Source organism: Mus caroli, chromosome 3 (assembly GCF_900094665.2).
Source record: "Mus caroli chromosome 3, CAROLI_EIJ_v1.1, whole genome shotgun sequence".
NCBI lineage: Eukaryota > Metazoa > Chordata > Mammalia > Rodentia > Muridae > Mus > Mus caroli.
This window is the reverse complement of record NC_034572.1, coordinates 131,585,377-131,598,134: the sequence shown is the minus strand read 5'-3', so window position 1 is coordinate 131,598,134 and position 12,758 is coordinate 131,585,377. Positions and strand designations below refer to the sequence as shown.

The window sequence follows — 12,758 nt, the reverse complement described above, 5'->3', positions numbered from 1 at the left end:
AAAAAAAAAAAGATATAACCCTTCCTCGAGTGAAAAAAATCCTTGTAAGTCTTCTCTGATTTGGGAGTGTTATAAGACAGAGTTTTATTGTTTGTCTAATGTGATGTAAACAGTATAATATAGAACCCAATACCATGATTATTTGAAGGGAAAAAATAATGGAGATACAGCAGTTACTGTGGTTTCATGTTTGATTTCCATTCAGTTAACTTAAAAATAGTAAATTCACACACACGCACATGCACTTATACATGCATACACACACACGCGTGCACACGCAAACACACAAGCACCAGCAGCGTGGAGGCACGCCGCCTGCGCATGGGGAAAATGTGGCTTAGAACATGACAACTTGTTGTGTACAAGCTCAATGACAAATCCAGGTGGTTAGAACCCAAAGCTTGTGCAACTGAGAGGCCGTCTTTGAGAAAACACTACAAAAATAGCTTGTGCTTACAAAGGTTATGGAGGAAAGATAAGGGATGAGGGCAGGTCGATGGGGCCCTCTTCCAGAGGCTTTCAAGGAGCCTGGGTGTGAGGGGCCCAGGGCCTATGCTTCTTTGAGTTTCTTCATTTCATTAAGACTTTCTTATGCTAAGTATCACAAGCATACGATATAGAGCTTAGTTCTCTCCCTCTACCTGGAGTCACCTTTGGTATCAGACGACCATGATTTGGTGGTAGATTCTTTGCCCTCAAAATGATTGAGAGATAATGAGCAAAAGGCTGGAGGGGACTCTCCCTTCTTAGGATGAAGGACAGTGTGGAGGATATTGATTTGTTGAATGGGACTGCCAGAGGCTGAAGTTTTCCCCACCTGCTGTTGATCAGGCTGCTGAGGGTGAATCTGCTCTCAGTGCTGTTTCCGGTTTGTTAATGAATGGCTTTTACTTTCTGTTGGCTTTGTCCCCATCCAGTCCTCAGTTTTGGTCCATTTCATTAATCACCTGCGCACCCCCTCCCTCCTCCTGCCCTCCATTTCCCTGTCAGATTCTTGGTCTTAATTACCTCTTCGTGTATCTCCACAACCCAACTCCCTGAAGGAGCCTCACTCCGACTCACCTCTGCTCTGCCTCCTTGCTTCAGCCAACTAGCAGCTCCGTCACACTGTCTCTACTTTGGGAATACAAAATGCCATTATGAGCCGGGCCGTGGTGGCATACGCCTTTAATCCCAGCACTTGGGAGGCAGAGGCAGGCAGATTTCTGAGTTCGAGGCCAGCCTGGTCTACAGAATGAGTTCCAGGACAGCCAGGGCTACACAAAGAAACCCTGTCTCGAAAAACAAAAAAACAAAACAAACAAACAAACAAACAAACAAATGCCATTATAGGGCCTGGAGAGATGGCTCAGCGGTTAAGAGCACTGACTGCTCTTCCAGAGGTCTTGAGTTCAATTCCCAACAACCACATGGTGACTCATAACCATCTGTAATGGATCTAACGCTCTCTTCTGGTGTGTCTGAAGGCAGCAACAGTGTACTCATATACATAAAATGAATAAATCTTTAAAAAAGTGTCATTATGTCCAGTCTGAAGAGCAATACCCTGAAACAGAAACTGGGTAAGAATTTTACCTATTTATTTATTTATTTATTTATTTATTTATTTATTTATTTGAGACATGGTCTCACATTATAGTCTAGGTTTACATGGAACTCACCATGGAGTCCAGGCTGGCATGAAATTATTATATAGCCCAGGCTACCCTCAAACTCATGGGCATCTTCCTGTCTCAGTCTTCAAAGCACTGAACTTCTAAGTATGAACCTCCACAGCCATCAGAGAAATGACCTGTGGACGAGTTTGCTAAGCAAGCTTTCAGAAAGAGCCACAAAGAGAAAGCATTCTTTAAATGCACCAAGTATGCCAACGAAAGAATTGTCTTTCTGATGACTATTGAAATTAAAAATATATTAATTATGATGCTTTAAAGATAGATCTGTGGTTTGGTTAAAAGCACTTGTTGCTCTTCTAGAGGACCTGGGGTTGGGTACCACACAGCGACTTACAACTGAATGTAGCTCCAGTTCCTGGAGATCCAACACCCTCCTCGGACCTCCCTGGGCATGCATTTGGTATACATTCATGAAGGCAAAACACCCCTACACATAAAAATTTTAAATGTGAATTACAAATGATCTTACTTAATTTCTAAAGCAATTCCTGTCAAGACCTCTGCTTGACCTATAGTCACGTGATTAAAAGCAACCTGTCAGTTGCTCTAAAAGTGTCTTTAATGTTCAGCCAGAGCAATATAGAGATGACTTGATGATTTATATAAATAATGGTTCCTGAAATGAAAGCTTGTCTGCGGTTCATCAGTTAATTCAGTTATGTGTGGTTTTTAAGTCTCGGAGAAGCACACCATCTTCGGTTCAGCCGGTGCTTGTTAAGCCCCACCGAGCCTCAGGGAGCAGAAAGAACGCAATGGTGGCAAGACAGTATGTTCTCTGGCCTGACAGGTGCCTGACAATTGAAACTTGATCTGTTGTCCCTCTTTTAATGCAGGTCACACAACTGGCCTCTCATTAAATAATGAGCGGCTATACAAGCTCACGTACTCCACTGAAGTGTTTCTTGATGGGGGCAAAGGAAAACCGCAAGACAGCGTGGGCTACAGAATCTCATCTGATGTGGACATTGTGTTACTGTGGAGGGATCCTGACGGTGACGATGATCAAGTGATCCAAGTCACGGTGGGTGGGCCCTTCCTACCAAAATGAAACACAAGACTTCGCCAAGATTAGCCCTTGTTTTGGGCTCCTGGTTAGACTTGGCTTCTTCTCTTTTACAAAGACAGGTGAAGCATTCGCTGTTTTGAAATTGTTGCTGACCAATAGTGAGTGTTCTCCAAATTGTCGGAGAGGGATGTTAGGAGATACGTGCTCCAGGCTGCTGAGTAACTGGAGTCTGATCTCCAGGTCTATTTATCATCTTAATGTGATAGGGACATGGGATTGGAATCCATTCAAAGGGTCCTGGGAGGAAGGGATTTGCAATGCATATCATGCAAGGAACCAAGGGGACTGGAAAGGAGAAGCATTAGAGAGACCTCACTTAACAGGTGGGATGACAGAACCTCTACTAGAAAGAACCACTTATTCCAAAGAATGACAGGGTTTGGTCAGCCATAGTGGTTTAGATTTGTGAATTTTCCTAATGTTGATCTATTGTAGTTCTACTTTCCAAAAACCTAAGGGCAATGAATTCCTTTTAAAGTTAGGTGATTCTTCTGCAGGTTAATGTCAAATAGTGCACTGAACCAAAGCTAACCAATAGTTTGGATGTTCTTTATAGTGACTTTGATTGCAGCCCAATCTGTTGCCAATCTGTTGCTGGTTTTGTTTTGTTTTGCTTTGTTATGTCTGTAGTGTTTGTTGTATTTTCAAAGTTGGATCAAAACATCACCATCCATTCCTCTGAGTCGTTTATCACAAGAACAGCAAGCTTTCCTGCAGAAGACATTGTCCACATTCTTGTCCTGTACCTTGACTGCCCATCTTCCATTTAAAAACACACAGAGGCAGAATGGGTGGCGTGGTTCAGACATGCTACAGACAGGGAAGCGATGAGGTGGGCAGCGACTGCCCAAAAGTCAGAAAGGTGACAGTGACACCCGAGAACCAAATTCAAGCCACTAGTTGAAATATAACACCTTCTCCACTCTTAGAAGTGGGATGACATGGTGAGCCCTTGTAGCTTGGTTGGCTAAGGCTCTTGCTGAGTGGCACAAGGGACAAGTCCCATGAGTCATGGTTTGAAAGATGACAACCTCAATTGGTATCCTTCACCACTTTCATTTTCAAGAGGCAGATGTGGGGGTTTTTCCTAATAGTTTTCTTTCCTTGACCTTAGATAACGGCTGTTAACGTGGAAAATGCGGGTCAACAGAGAGGAGAGAAGAGCATCTTCCAGGGCAAAAGTACACCTAAGATCATAGGGAAGGACAACCTGGAGGCTCTGCAGAGACCCATGCTTCTTCATCTGGTCCGGGGGAAGGTAATGGCCCTGGTGTTTTCTTCCACGGCTTCCTAGGCTGCTCCCTTGCAGCAGGTAGAACTCTGAGGGAATCACACTGTTACCACCTTTACAGTGGAATCATCTCAAAGATTGCAGCTGAAACATTGCCAAAGTAAATAAAATCATGCCCTGAATTCTGTTCCCTACCCAGGCGCTCTCTCTCTCTCTCTCTCTCTCTCTCTCTCTCTCTCTAAATCATTGTAACAGGATGAAGTATTGGCTTATGGATGAGAAACACTGTTCCTAAAGTACACCTTATTAACTATTAAATTAGAACCTAATGTATGGAGCTATTATGGAGCTAGTATAACACAGAAAATCATCACAGCATGAGTTTGCATAAGTTCAGGAAATGGAAGGTTAGAGGGTATGTCAATAATATTAATTTGTGAGGCTATCTGTCTGGGCAAAGCATAAAAGTGACCTTTTTTCCTGTGTCATATTGAAGACACGCAGCTTTCAAAATATGTAGACATCTGTTATAAATACGACTTCAGAAAACATCAAATATAGCTAAATGACGGGTGAATATTATAATGTCCATCTAGAATGCCAGTAAGAAAATTCTGCAAGCTTTCAGAAGTTTTGTGATTTAAAACTGAGTGTCAAGCTCAGTCATGAGGTTGAGAGACAAAGATACGAGAGTTTTGCAGGTTGCTTTGCATGTCTCCAAAGTTTGACTTTCTACACTCAAAATACCGACGACAAGTATTTGAATGTAAAAAACGTCAGAAACTGGTGTTGCAAACAGGATGCAATTTTTTTTGTTGTTATGGAGCCCTGAGAGAAGGAGTCCGGGGCAGGCATGTGAACCCCGGTCTCTCGGAGCTCCTTTGTTTTTCCCCCACTACTCAGAATCTTCCTAGAGATTCAAGCTTGGCTTGCGCGTCCTTCCTGCTTTTGGGATGCTCGCACTCTCTTAGTCAGCAGGAGGCAAGCATTTGACTCCACATCACTCTTGGTACACCGGATCCCTTCCTTGGTTCTTCCCATTTTTCTTTCAGCCATCTATACTATATTCATTGCTAATTTATAGCTTTCAGCAGGGAAACACCCAATCCTGTTTATAGTTCAGCCACTCCATTCCCTGCCCTATGGCTTTCTTCCCCTTCCCCAAAATACCTTGTGCAGACCGGTTTGTCCATAAAGCTTTCCTCACATCCCCCAAAGCCCACCAGCTTTTGGGAGTATTTCTTTTGACGTGTGTCACAGTGCAGTCTAATTCTCCCATGAGGCAACAACCAGTTTCTCACGAGCGGCAATTACATCGTTCTCTCAGTGCATACAGCAACTAACTGCTTATGGAGAAAATTTAATGAATGGAAAGTGGTGAATACAGGAGTTGATGTGAGGCTAAATAAGCCAGACTTGGCTTGTGATTCGTTAGTGATAAGGAAGGAGACCTCTGTGCTTGCACTGAGCTCTGCCTGAAGATGCTACCAGAATTTTCTCCTGGGCTAGTCAGAGACACAGGAGGCTGCTGCTGTGTTGATATCATCCTCCTGTGACAGAGGAGGACGGAGAGTTCTGAGGAGTTAAGGAAATTTCCAAAGGGCGCAGAACTGGCAGGTTATGAAGTCAGCACTCGGAGCAAAGTCTATGCCCTAGCTTCTATCTATGTTACCCCGTCCTCACATTGCAAGCCCCCCCTGGGCTGACTTGGCAGTTTCCTTATGTCATTTTTCACTGTATGAATTCACTCACTTGATTTGCACATGGCTCCACTTTATTAACACACCACACAGTCCTTTTCTTCTCAGGACCTCCAAAGTGGCAAGCTTCTTGAATCCATTAAATATTAATTGCATTTATTATCTTAACCACAACCTATCACTTTACAGTGCCTTTGCCAAAAGCTGAGTACAAAGTCTTGTTTTACACACACACACACACACACACACACACACACACACACACACACACACACACAAGAACTGGATGCCCTCAGTGATCAAAGGCTGGAAGAAGCTGCCACATCACTATTTTGGTGACACCAGTGTACCGGGTCAGTGGGAGCTGAGGTCTCTGATGACTTGCTGTAACCACAGGTTAAAGTACATTATTCTATATCTCTCCGCTGTGCAATAAAGGGCTTGGAAAGGCTCTACCCTGTAGACTAAGAAGGAGCCAAAGGGAAGTTCCAGTCCCATCGCTGTTAGAAAGGTCACTGTCGTTTCAGATTACAAGGAGAGAAACTGAGAAAGCAGAGAAAGTGCTGATGGACAATTTTCTTAGAGGACATTTCTACCCTAAGCCAAAATTAAATTCTACTCAAAATTCTTGGGATTTCAAGAAAATCTTTTTTTTTTCCTTCCAGAGTCCCCCTTTCTCCTCTCCGCATTCAAATCTCCCATATTTAAATCATGATTGAACCAAACAAAGTAACTTAGATACATATTCCTTGTAGATTTCCTTTTTCTGACAGTCCCTCATTGCTCATACATAAGTGCGTGGGCCTGACCTGATTTTCATCTGCATGGAATAAACTAAGCTGGGAGTATGGCAGTTCCCTCTTCCGTTCCTTGACGCCGAAGGGTGAACGGTGCCTTTGCTCATAGCACAGATTCACTCTGGGCCTGAAATGCTAATCCAGCCAACCAGATATATTCTGCCCTTGGTTTCGCTTGTCTGTATTGATGAAATTAAGTCTGTCTCTTGCTGTGTGCTCTTTCCTGGGGTGGATCTGCTGTTTACCTCAGGCTTAGCAGTAGCCCCTTTGTGTGCCCTTTGTGTGTGGTCGGTTGTCAACACCACCTTGGAAGCTTCAGGTTTCTTCCCCTGTCTATTTACTCTGACAGCACTTCTTAACTGTGCTTTGCCTTAGCTAGATATCACAGATAAGATGGTGACTCCGTTTGTCAGGATCGATTCAATTTATTTCTGTTGTTTAGGCAATGGATGTAAATTTGCCTTCTGTTGTCGTAGCCATTTAAGAGGGGCAACTTCTTCCTAGGGGTAAATATAGTTCCAAAGAAAAAACGGCCCCCCGGCTTGACGACCTGATGCCTGGGGGTTCCTTCCTGGCAGTCTGCCTAGCCTCACACTGAGGTCCTGTGTGGCAAACTTAGCGTACTGTTCTCTGGACACTCTAGTGACCGTGGATTCTGATCGGAAGCCTTAGCACCTGGATATTTAGAACTCATTTCGAACTAAATGAAGTTATCAGCTTTATGGCCCGAACACCATAAAACATACTTGGTTCCTCTTGTGAGATAGTGAATTTAAGATTACTGCTATGACGGTCACATGGGTCAAACTTCAAAGTTCCAACTTATTAATGTTATCAATTGTTGATTAATTTCGATGTCTGACAAATATGCATAAGAATGGTATCTTCACTTTGGATGAGATTGGTCTGTTCTAAAAATGAACAATTTTAGCTTCTGAAATATGGCAGCCATACAAAGGAAAAAAGAAAAAAAAAAAGAAAAGGCTAGTTCACTTTTCTAGTTCTAGGAAAACAATAGATACCAATAGAAAAAAATTAAATTTTTTTCTATGAAGGGTTCATGCTTTTTGGATTATTTACTTGGAAAAAAATAACACTGCATCGTCATCTTATCAAGACAGCAAGATCTTATTAAGACAGCAAGATGGACGTCGCAGAGGTGACCAGTGATAGATGAGCACGCCACCTCATTTGTAGTCTGAGTGCAAGACCGGAGTCTTCTGCAGCATGGCCAGAACTCTAAGAGCTCTTTGTAGGCTAGGGAAATGGGAGTGAATGAAGACAGAGCGTTAGCTTCCCAAGCTAATGGCTTCGGAAACATTTCAAACTCGGACCAAAATATCACCCTCCATCGACACACACCATGGCCACCGTCCAAGCACGTCTGACTTTCCTGGGTCTGAGAACTCTAGTTATAAGCCTTGTGTAGCCATGATGCCCATAGATATCCAGTCATATGCACTGGAAATCATATGGGAAGGAAATCCCATAGCACAGAGCATCAGAAAGCCAGCTTGCAGCTGAGAGACAGCCAGTGGATTGTATGAGAATATGATCCCTGGATTTTCAGACAGTGAAGTCACTGGCACAGGTCCCCTTTAACCAGCACAGACAACACTATCCTTACCCTTAAGGGTGACGCAGTGGAGTGACTAAAACTGATCACAGATACAGTATCCAACAAACCTGTCACTAGGCGGAGTATGTCTAGGAAGTAAAAATAGAGATTTGAAGCACTCATGTGGTTAATTCAGATACAATATTGCCTCCTAAGAAATGAGAAATTTTTAGGTAGGCTGAATTATTCAGATTGGTATTAATTAAATTCATTGTACTCCTGAGCTGTTTAAAATTCTCATTTTGTGGTTGTTGTGTATTTGTTTGTTTTTGTTTTGTTTTCTGAGAAGTGGATCGGTGGGGGCAGGAATGCTCTGCCATCGCTTTTGTAGAGCACGGTATTTTTACAGGGAAGACATATCTGTCCTCCATGTCTGAACCATAGAGTGTGTTTGAAGTCAGTGGGTGAAAGTAATGGGCTGCCTTCTAAAAACTTCTCTATGATTTCCGTGCTGTTTCTTATAGATGAACCAACTCATTAAAATGATAAAAGATATAGGGTCAATAAGTGACAAGGATATAAAACAGAGCCAAGTCACTTCCTCTTCCTGCCAAATCACATTCCTTTCAACCCCCTCCCTCTACGTTCTGATGAGAGCCTTCTGCAGTAGACGGGCTGTGCAGTAGAAGCAGCCTCTCCTGCGCTGCAGCCTCTGCCATTCTGCTACCTGAGGCAGCGTCACTGCTAGGGAATCACATTGGTGCTCTGCCCCTTATTCATGGGCATCACAGCTGTTCATCAGCAAACCCCAGCGCCTCGTCATGGCCTACGCCATGACGTTACACCATTTCAGAAATGCAAACTGCCATTTGTGGCGATTCTCATTCTCTTCTAAGAGCGTTTCTTTCACTTTTGTTGTTGTTGTTGTTGTTGTTTGTTTGTTTATTCAGCTTTTGTTTCTAGCAGGTGAAACATGTGTGCTGGGAAGGAAAATGATGGCCCAGCTTTTCTCCTCTCCACAGCCCCGGTTTTCACAGAAACCCTGGGCTCTCCCTCTCCACAGTGACCTTCATACTCAGGACCTTCATTTTTGCCTTCTAAGTTCCATTTTCTGATTATCTCACTTCATAGAAACTGAAACTGCTTCTTTTTACAAGAAAGAAATCACAGCTTTGCACTAACAGAATAATCTCTCACATAATCAGTGGGTGTGAGAACCAGGCTTCTCCAGCCACGCATTTAACTGAATCTGATAAACAAGGTCCCATGACTTCATTTGTATTTTTCTTCTTCCCTTTAGGTCAAGGAGTTCTACTCCTATGAAAATGAGCCAGTGGGCATAGAAAATCTCAAGAGAGGCTTGGCTAGCTTATTCCAGATGCAGCTAAGCTCTGGAACTACCAACGAGGTACTTAATGACAATGCTAAGAAGTCAGTATCTGGGTGAAGGGGGAGAGGCAGGCACTTGCTGTAATCTCAGCTACTTGGGGGCTAAGGCCCAGTTTTAAGCAAAGGTCTACCTGGGTCATAGAGTAACTTTAAGACAGTCTGGTGACTTAATGAAATCCACCATTTTTTATAAAAGATGGTTGTGGCTACTAGTGTGCCAGTAACCAGTGCAACAGGAAGAGACAAGTGAATTCTGGGAGTTCACAGACCAGCTCTGTTGACCCAGTTGGTGAGCTGCAAGTTCAGTGAGAGAACCTGTCTCAAGGGAATAAGTCAGAAAGTGATGGAGGGAGATAGATACCTATGTCCCCTCTGGCCTACATGTATGCATATGGATGTGTGCACACATACACTCAGTCATAGCATGCGCGTTTACCACACACGCATAGATAATACACATATGTCTCCCAAGCAATAATAAAATAAAATATAAAAAGAGCTGGAGATGTGTGTCAGTAGTTGAGAGCCTGTTGAGCAAGTATGAGGCCCAGTTCAAGCCCCAGTACTACAAATTAAATGAGCAGGTCAATAAGTAAGCCAACCAACATCTTATTTGTCAACAGGTATATCAAATTGTTTCTAAGCGTTTTTGCATACTGAAATTCCACAGAAATTATAACTGCTTTTAAGATTAAGTATTGTTTTAAAGAGGTTGACTTAAGTTGGATCGTCACATTTCACTTACATATGAAATGATTTTTTGCTTAAATACAGAGTTAAGAAATTGGAATCAGTTCTATTAAAGGAACCTTGGATAACTGTAAAATATGCAGATAACTTTGGGGGGTCCAATGGTTATTAAGTGTCTCTGTCCTGCTGCCTTGTGGCAAGCATATTTTAAAAAACACATTCCTTAGATTCATCCTAAAGATGCTAAAATCATAGATTCATCCTAGGGATGCTAAAATCATAGATTTATCCCAAGGATGCTAAAATCATAGAAAAGCGATGACCTGCGTAGCTGTATTTTAATCATCTCGGGGATTTGGAATGGATCACTGGCTTTCAGAATCAAGTCCCCTAATTCAGAGAGGAAATAGAAGTGAGTTAGAGAATTCAGTGGGTTCCAGCTATCCGACTAGAGTTGAGCTGGACACCAGTTTTCCTGATCTTAACTCATCCAGCTCACGACCAGAGGAGAAACTGGGATGGCCGGGCTGGGCCAAGAGAATGTGTCTAGCTTACTAAAATAGCAGCAGGAATGGTGCTGGCAGGGAACCCAAGGGGAAAGCTCACGGGAGCTGAACAGAGTCTATTTTGGGATGTTTTTGTCTAAACTCAGATTCTTATTATGAATGACAATGAATTTAGTTCATCTCACGAGTTTCAAGAGTTTTTGGCCATATTTCTCTCTTGAAAGATCACACACACCATCTTGATACAGGCTTTAAAAGCATTGCCCCCCCCCCGCCCCCACCAGATAATTACCCACATGGCCAGAGAGTTCAGTAGTGGTCAAGCAGTATATTCAGATCCTGAACTCTGAGAGAAGTAGGATGGCCCATGATTCCTGGGACAGCTGAGGAGATGTTCTCAGGCCTAATCAAAGACAATGAGATTTGGCATCCTGTACAAAGCCTTCGAGGACTTCTATCGTTCTGTTTTGTCATCCCGGGGTAGGGTGAAGTTCCCAATGGCCTATCAGGGTACCCACGATTCAAGCCTCTTCCCATGAGAATGGAGATGGCCCACGTGGCATCCCAAGCATTACGCTCTTGCTTTCTGTTCCAGGTAGATATCTCTGGGGATTGTAAAGTGACCTACCAGGCCCAGCAAGACAAAGTGGTCAAAATTAAGGCTCTGGATACATGCAAAATTGAGCGGTCTGGATTTACAACGGCAAACCAGGTATGGCAGCTTCCTCGGAGGCACTCGACAAATGACATTCTGTAGAGATTTAACATAATAGAGAAGCAACAAAGCAATACACCTAGGAAATCTTTGTCATTTTTAGTTTAGGCTATGTCCTTACAAGCACCACATGAACAGATATTTCAGTGTGTTGTGGGTGTTCTCATGATGGGAGATGGTGTAAAAGAGGCACCCTTTTGAAAATTGAAAGGCAGTTGCTATTTGATTCAATTAAAATTTAAGGATAATTACTTTCTACTGATTCACTTACTTATTTATGCAGGTGCTGGGTGTCAGTTCAAAAGCCACATCTGTCACTACCTACAAGATAGAGGACAGCTTCGTCACTGCTGTGCTTGCAGAAGAGACCAGGGCTTTTGCCTTGAACTTCCAACAAACCATAGCTGGAAAAATAGTGTCGAAGTAAGACAATAATGCTAAAAGTGTTATTTTCCTTCACATATTGTTATAGTCAACATTTTCTTTTCTATATTATTGTATTTGACTTGTAATAGGTGTGTGTGTGTGTATGTGCGCGCACAGAGGGCCTTTTTATTTTGACTGAACTCCTTGCAAAATTTGGGTTCAACCTGTTCATCATTTTTCATACAATCTACAGTAACACATAAGGAAATACTAGTTTCAGTACACCTGCCTGTCTTTTGATGATCAAATGACAAAATTCTAGGAGAGTGTGTCAGTAGGAGAGTGTGTCAGACCTTTTTTTTTTTTTTTTTTTTTTTTGTAAAATGAGCTTTGCTGACTGTCTTGGTTAGTAGTTGACTTGGGATTTTCAGAAAGCTAACTGAGGTGAAAGGGCTGATAGACCGCCCGTGTCTTCTTCTGCATCCTGACAAGTCTTCTTTCTTCTGTCCTCTTAGCATGATATTTTGAAAGTCTAGACCTAAAACTTCCCAATCTTTTAATAAAATAGTTAGACCAGAAAAACTAAATAATGCCGTTGGGGTTCAAGGTGTCTCTGGAGATGCCGTAGACTGCATGAGTAAATGGATGGAGTAAGTTAGTTGGTTTTGTGTTTTCTGAAAGAGTTGCAGTTTTAGTATTTTTCCCCTCTCTCACACTTGTAAATTCTTACAATGCGCTGTTTCCATTTGGTGTTGCACAGGCAGAAATTGGAGCTGAAGACAACTGAAGCCGGCCCAAGGATGATCCCCGGGAAGCAAGTGGCAGGTGTAATTAAAGCAGTTGATTCCAAATACAAAGCCATTCCCATTGTGGGACAGGTCCTCGAGCGCGTCTGCAAAGGATGCCCTTCTGTAAGTGTGGACAGGCTAGGGATGATGCCGGCTTGTAATTGCTCGCTCTCTCTCTCTCTCTCTCCCTCCCTTCCTCCCTTCCTCCCTCCCTCTCCCTTTCTCCCCCCCCTCCTCCTCTCTCTCTCCCTCTCCCCCTCCCTCCCTCCCTCCCTC

General features: G+C 43.0%; 1 protein-coding gene across 1 annotated transcript in view; it reads left to right on the top strand.

Moving 5' to 3' along the window:
- Positions 1 to 12,758, top strand: part of Mttp (microsomal triglyceride transfer protein) — a 354,854-nt gene that overhangs the window by 1,517 nt on the left and 340,579 nt on the right. The window contains exons 2-7 of the mRNA XM_021157355.2: positions 2,510 to 2,697; positions 3,857 to 4,000; positions 9,329 to 9,436; positions 11,209 to 11,325; positions 11,612 to 11,751; positions 12,455 to 12,605. Of these exons, the coding sequence (XP_021013014.1) occupies positions 2,510 to 2,697; positions 3,857 to 4,000; positions 9,329 to 9,436; positions 11,209 to 11,325; positions 11,612 to 11,751; positions 12,455 to 12,605 (848 nt within the window). The remainder of the gene's footprint in view (positions 1 to 2,509; positions 2,698 to 3,856; positions 4,001 to 9,328; positions 9,437 to 11,208; positions 11,326 to 11,611; positions 11,752 to 12,454; positions 12,606 to 12,758) is intronic.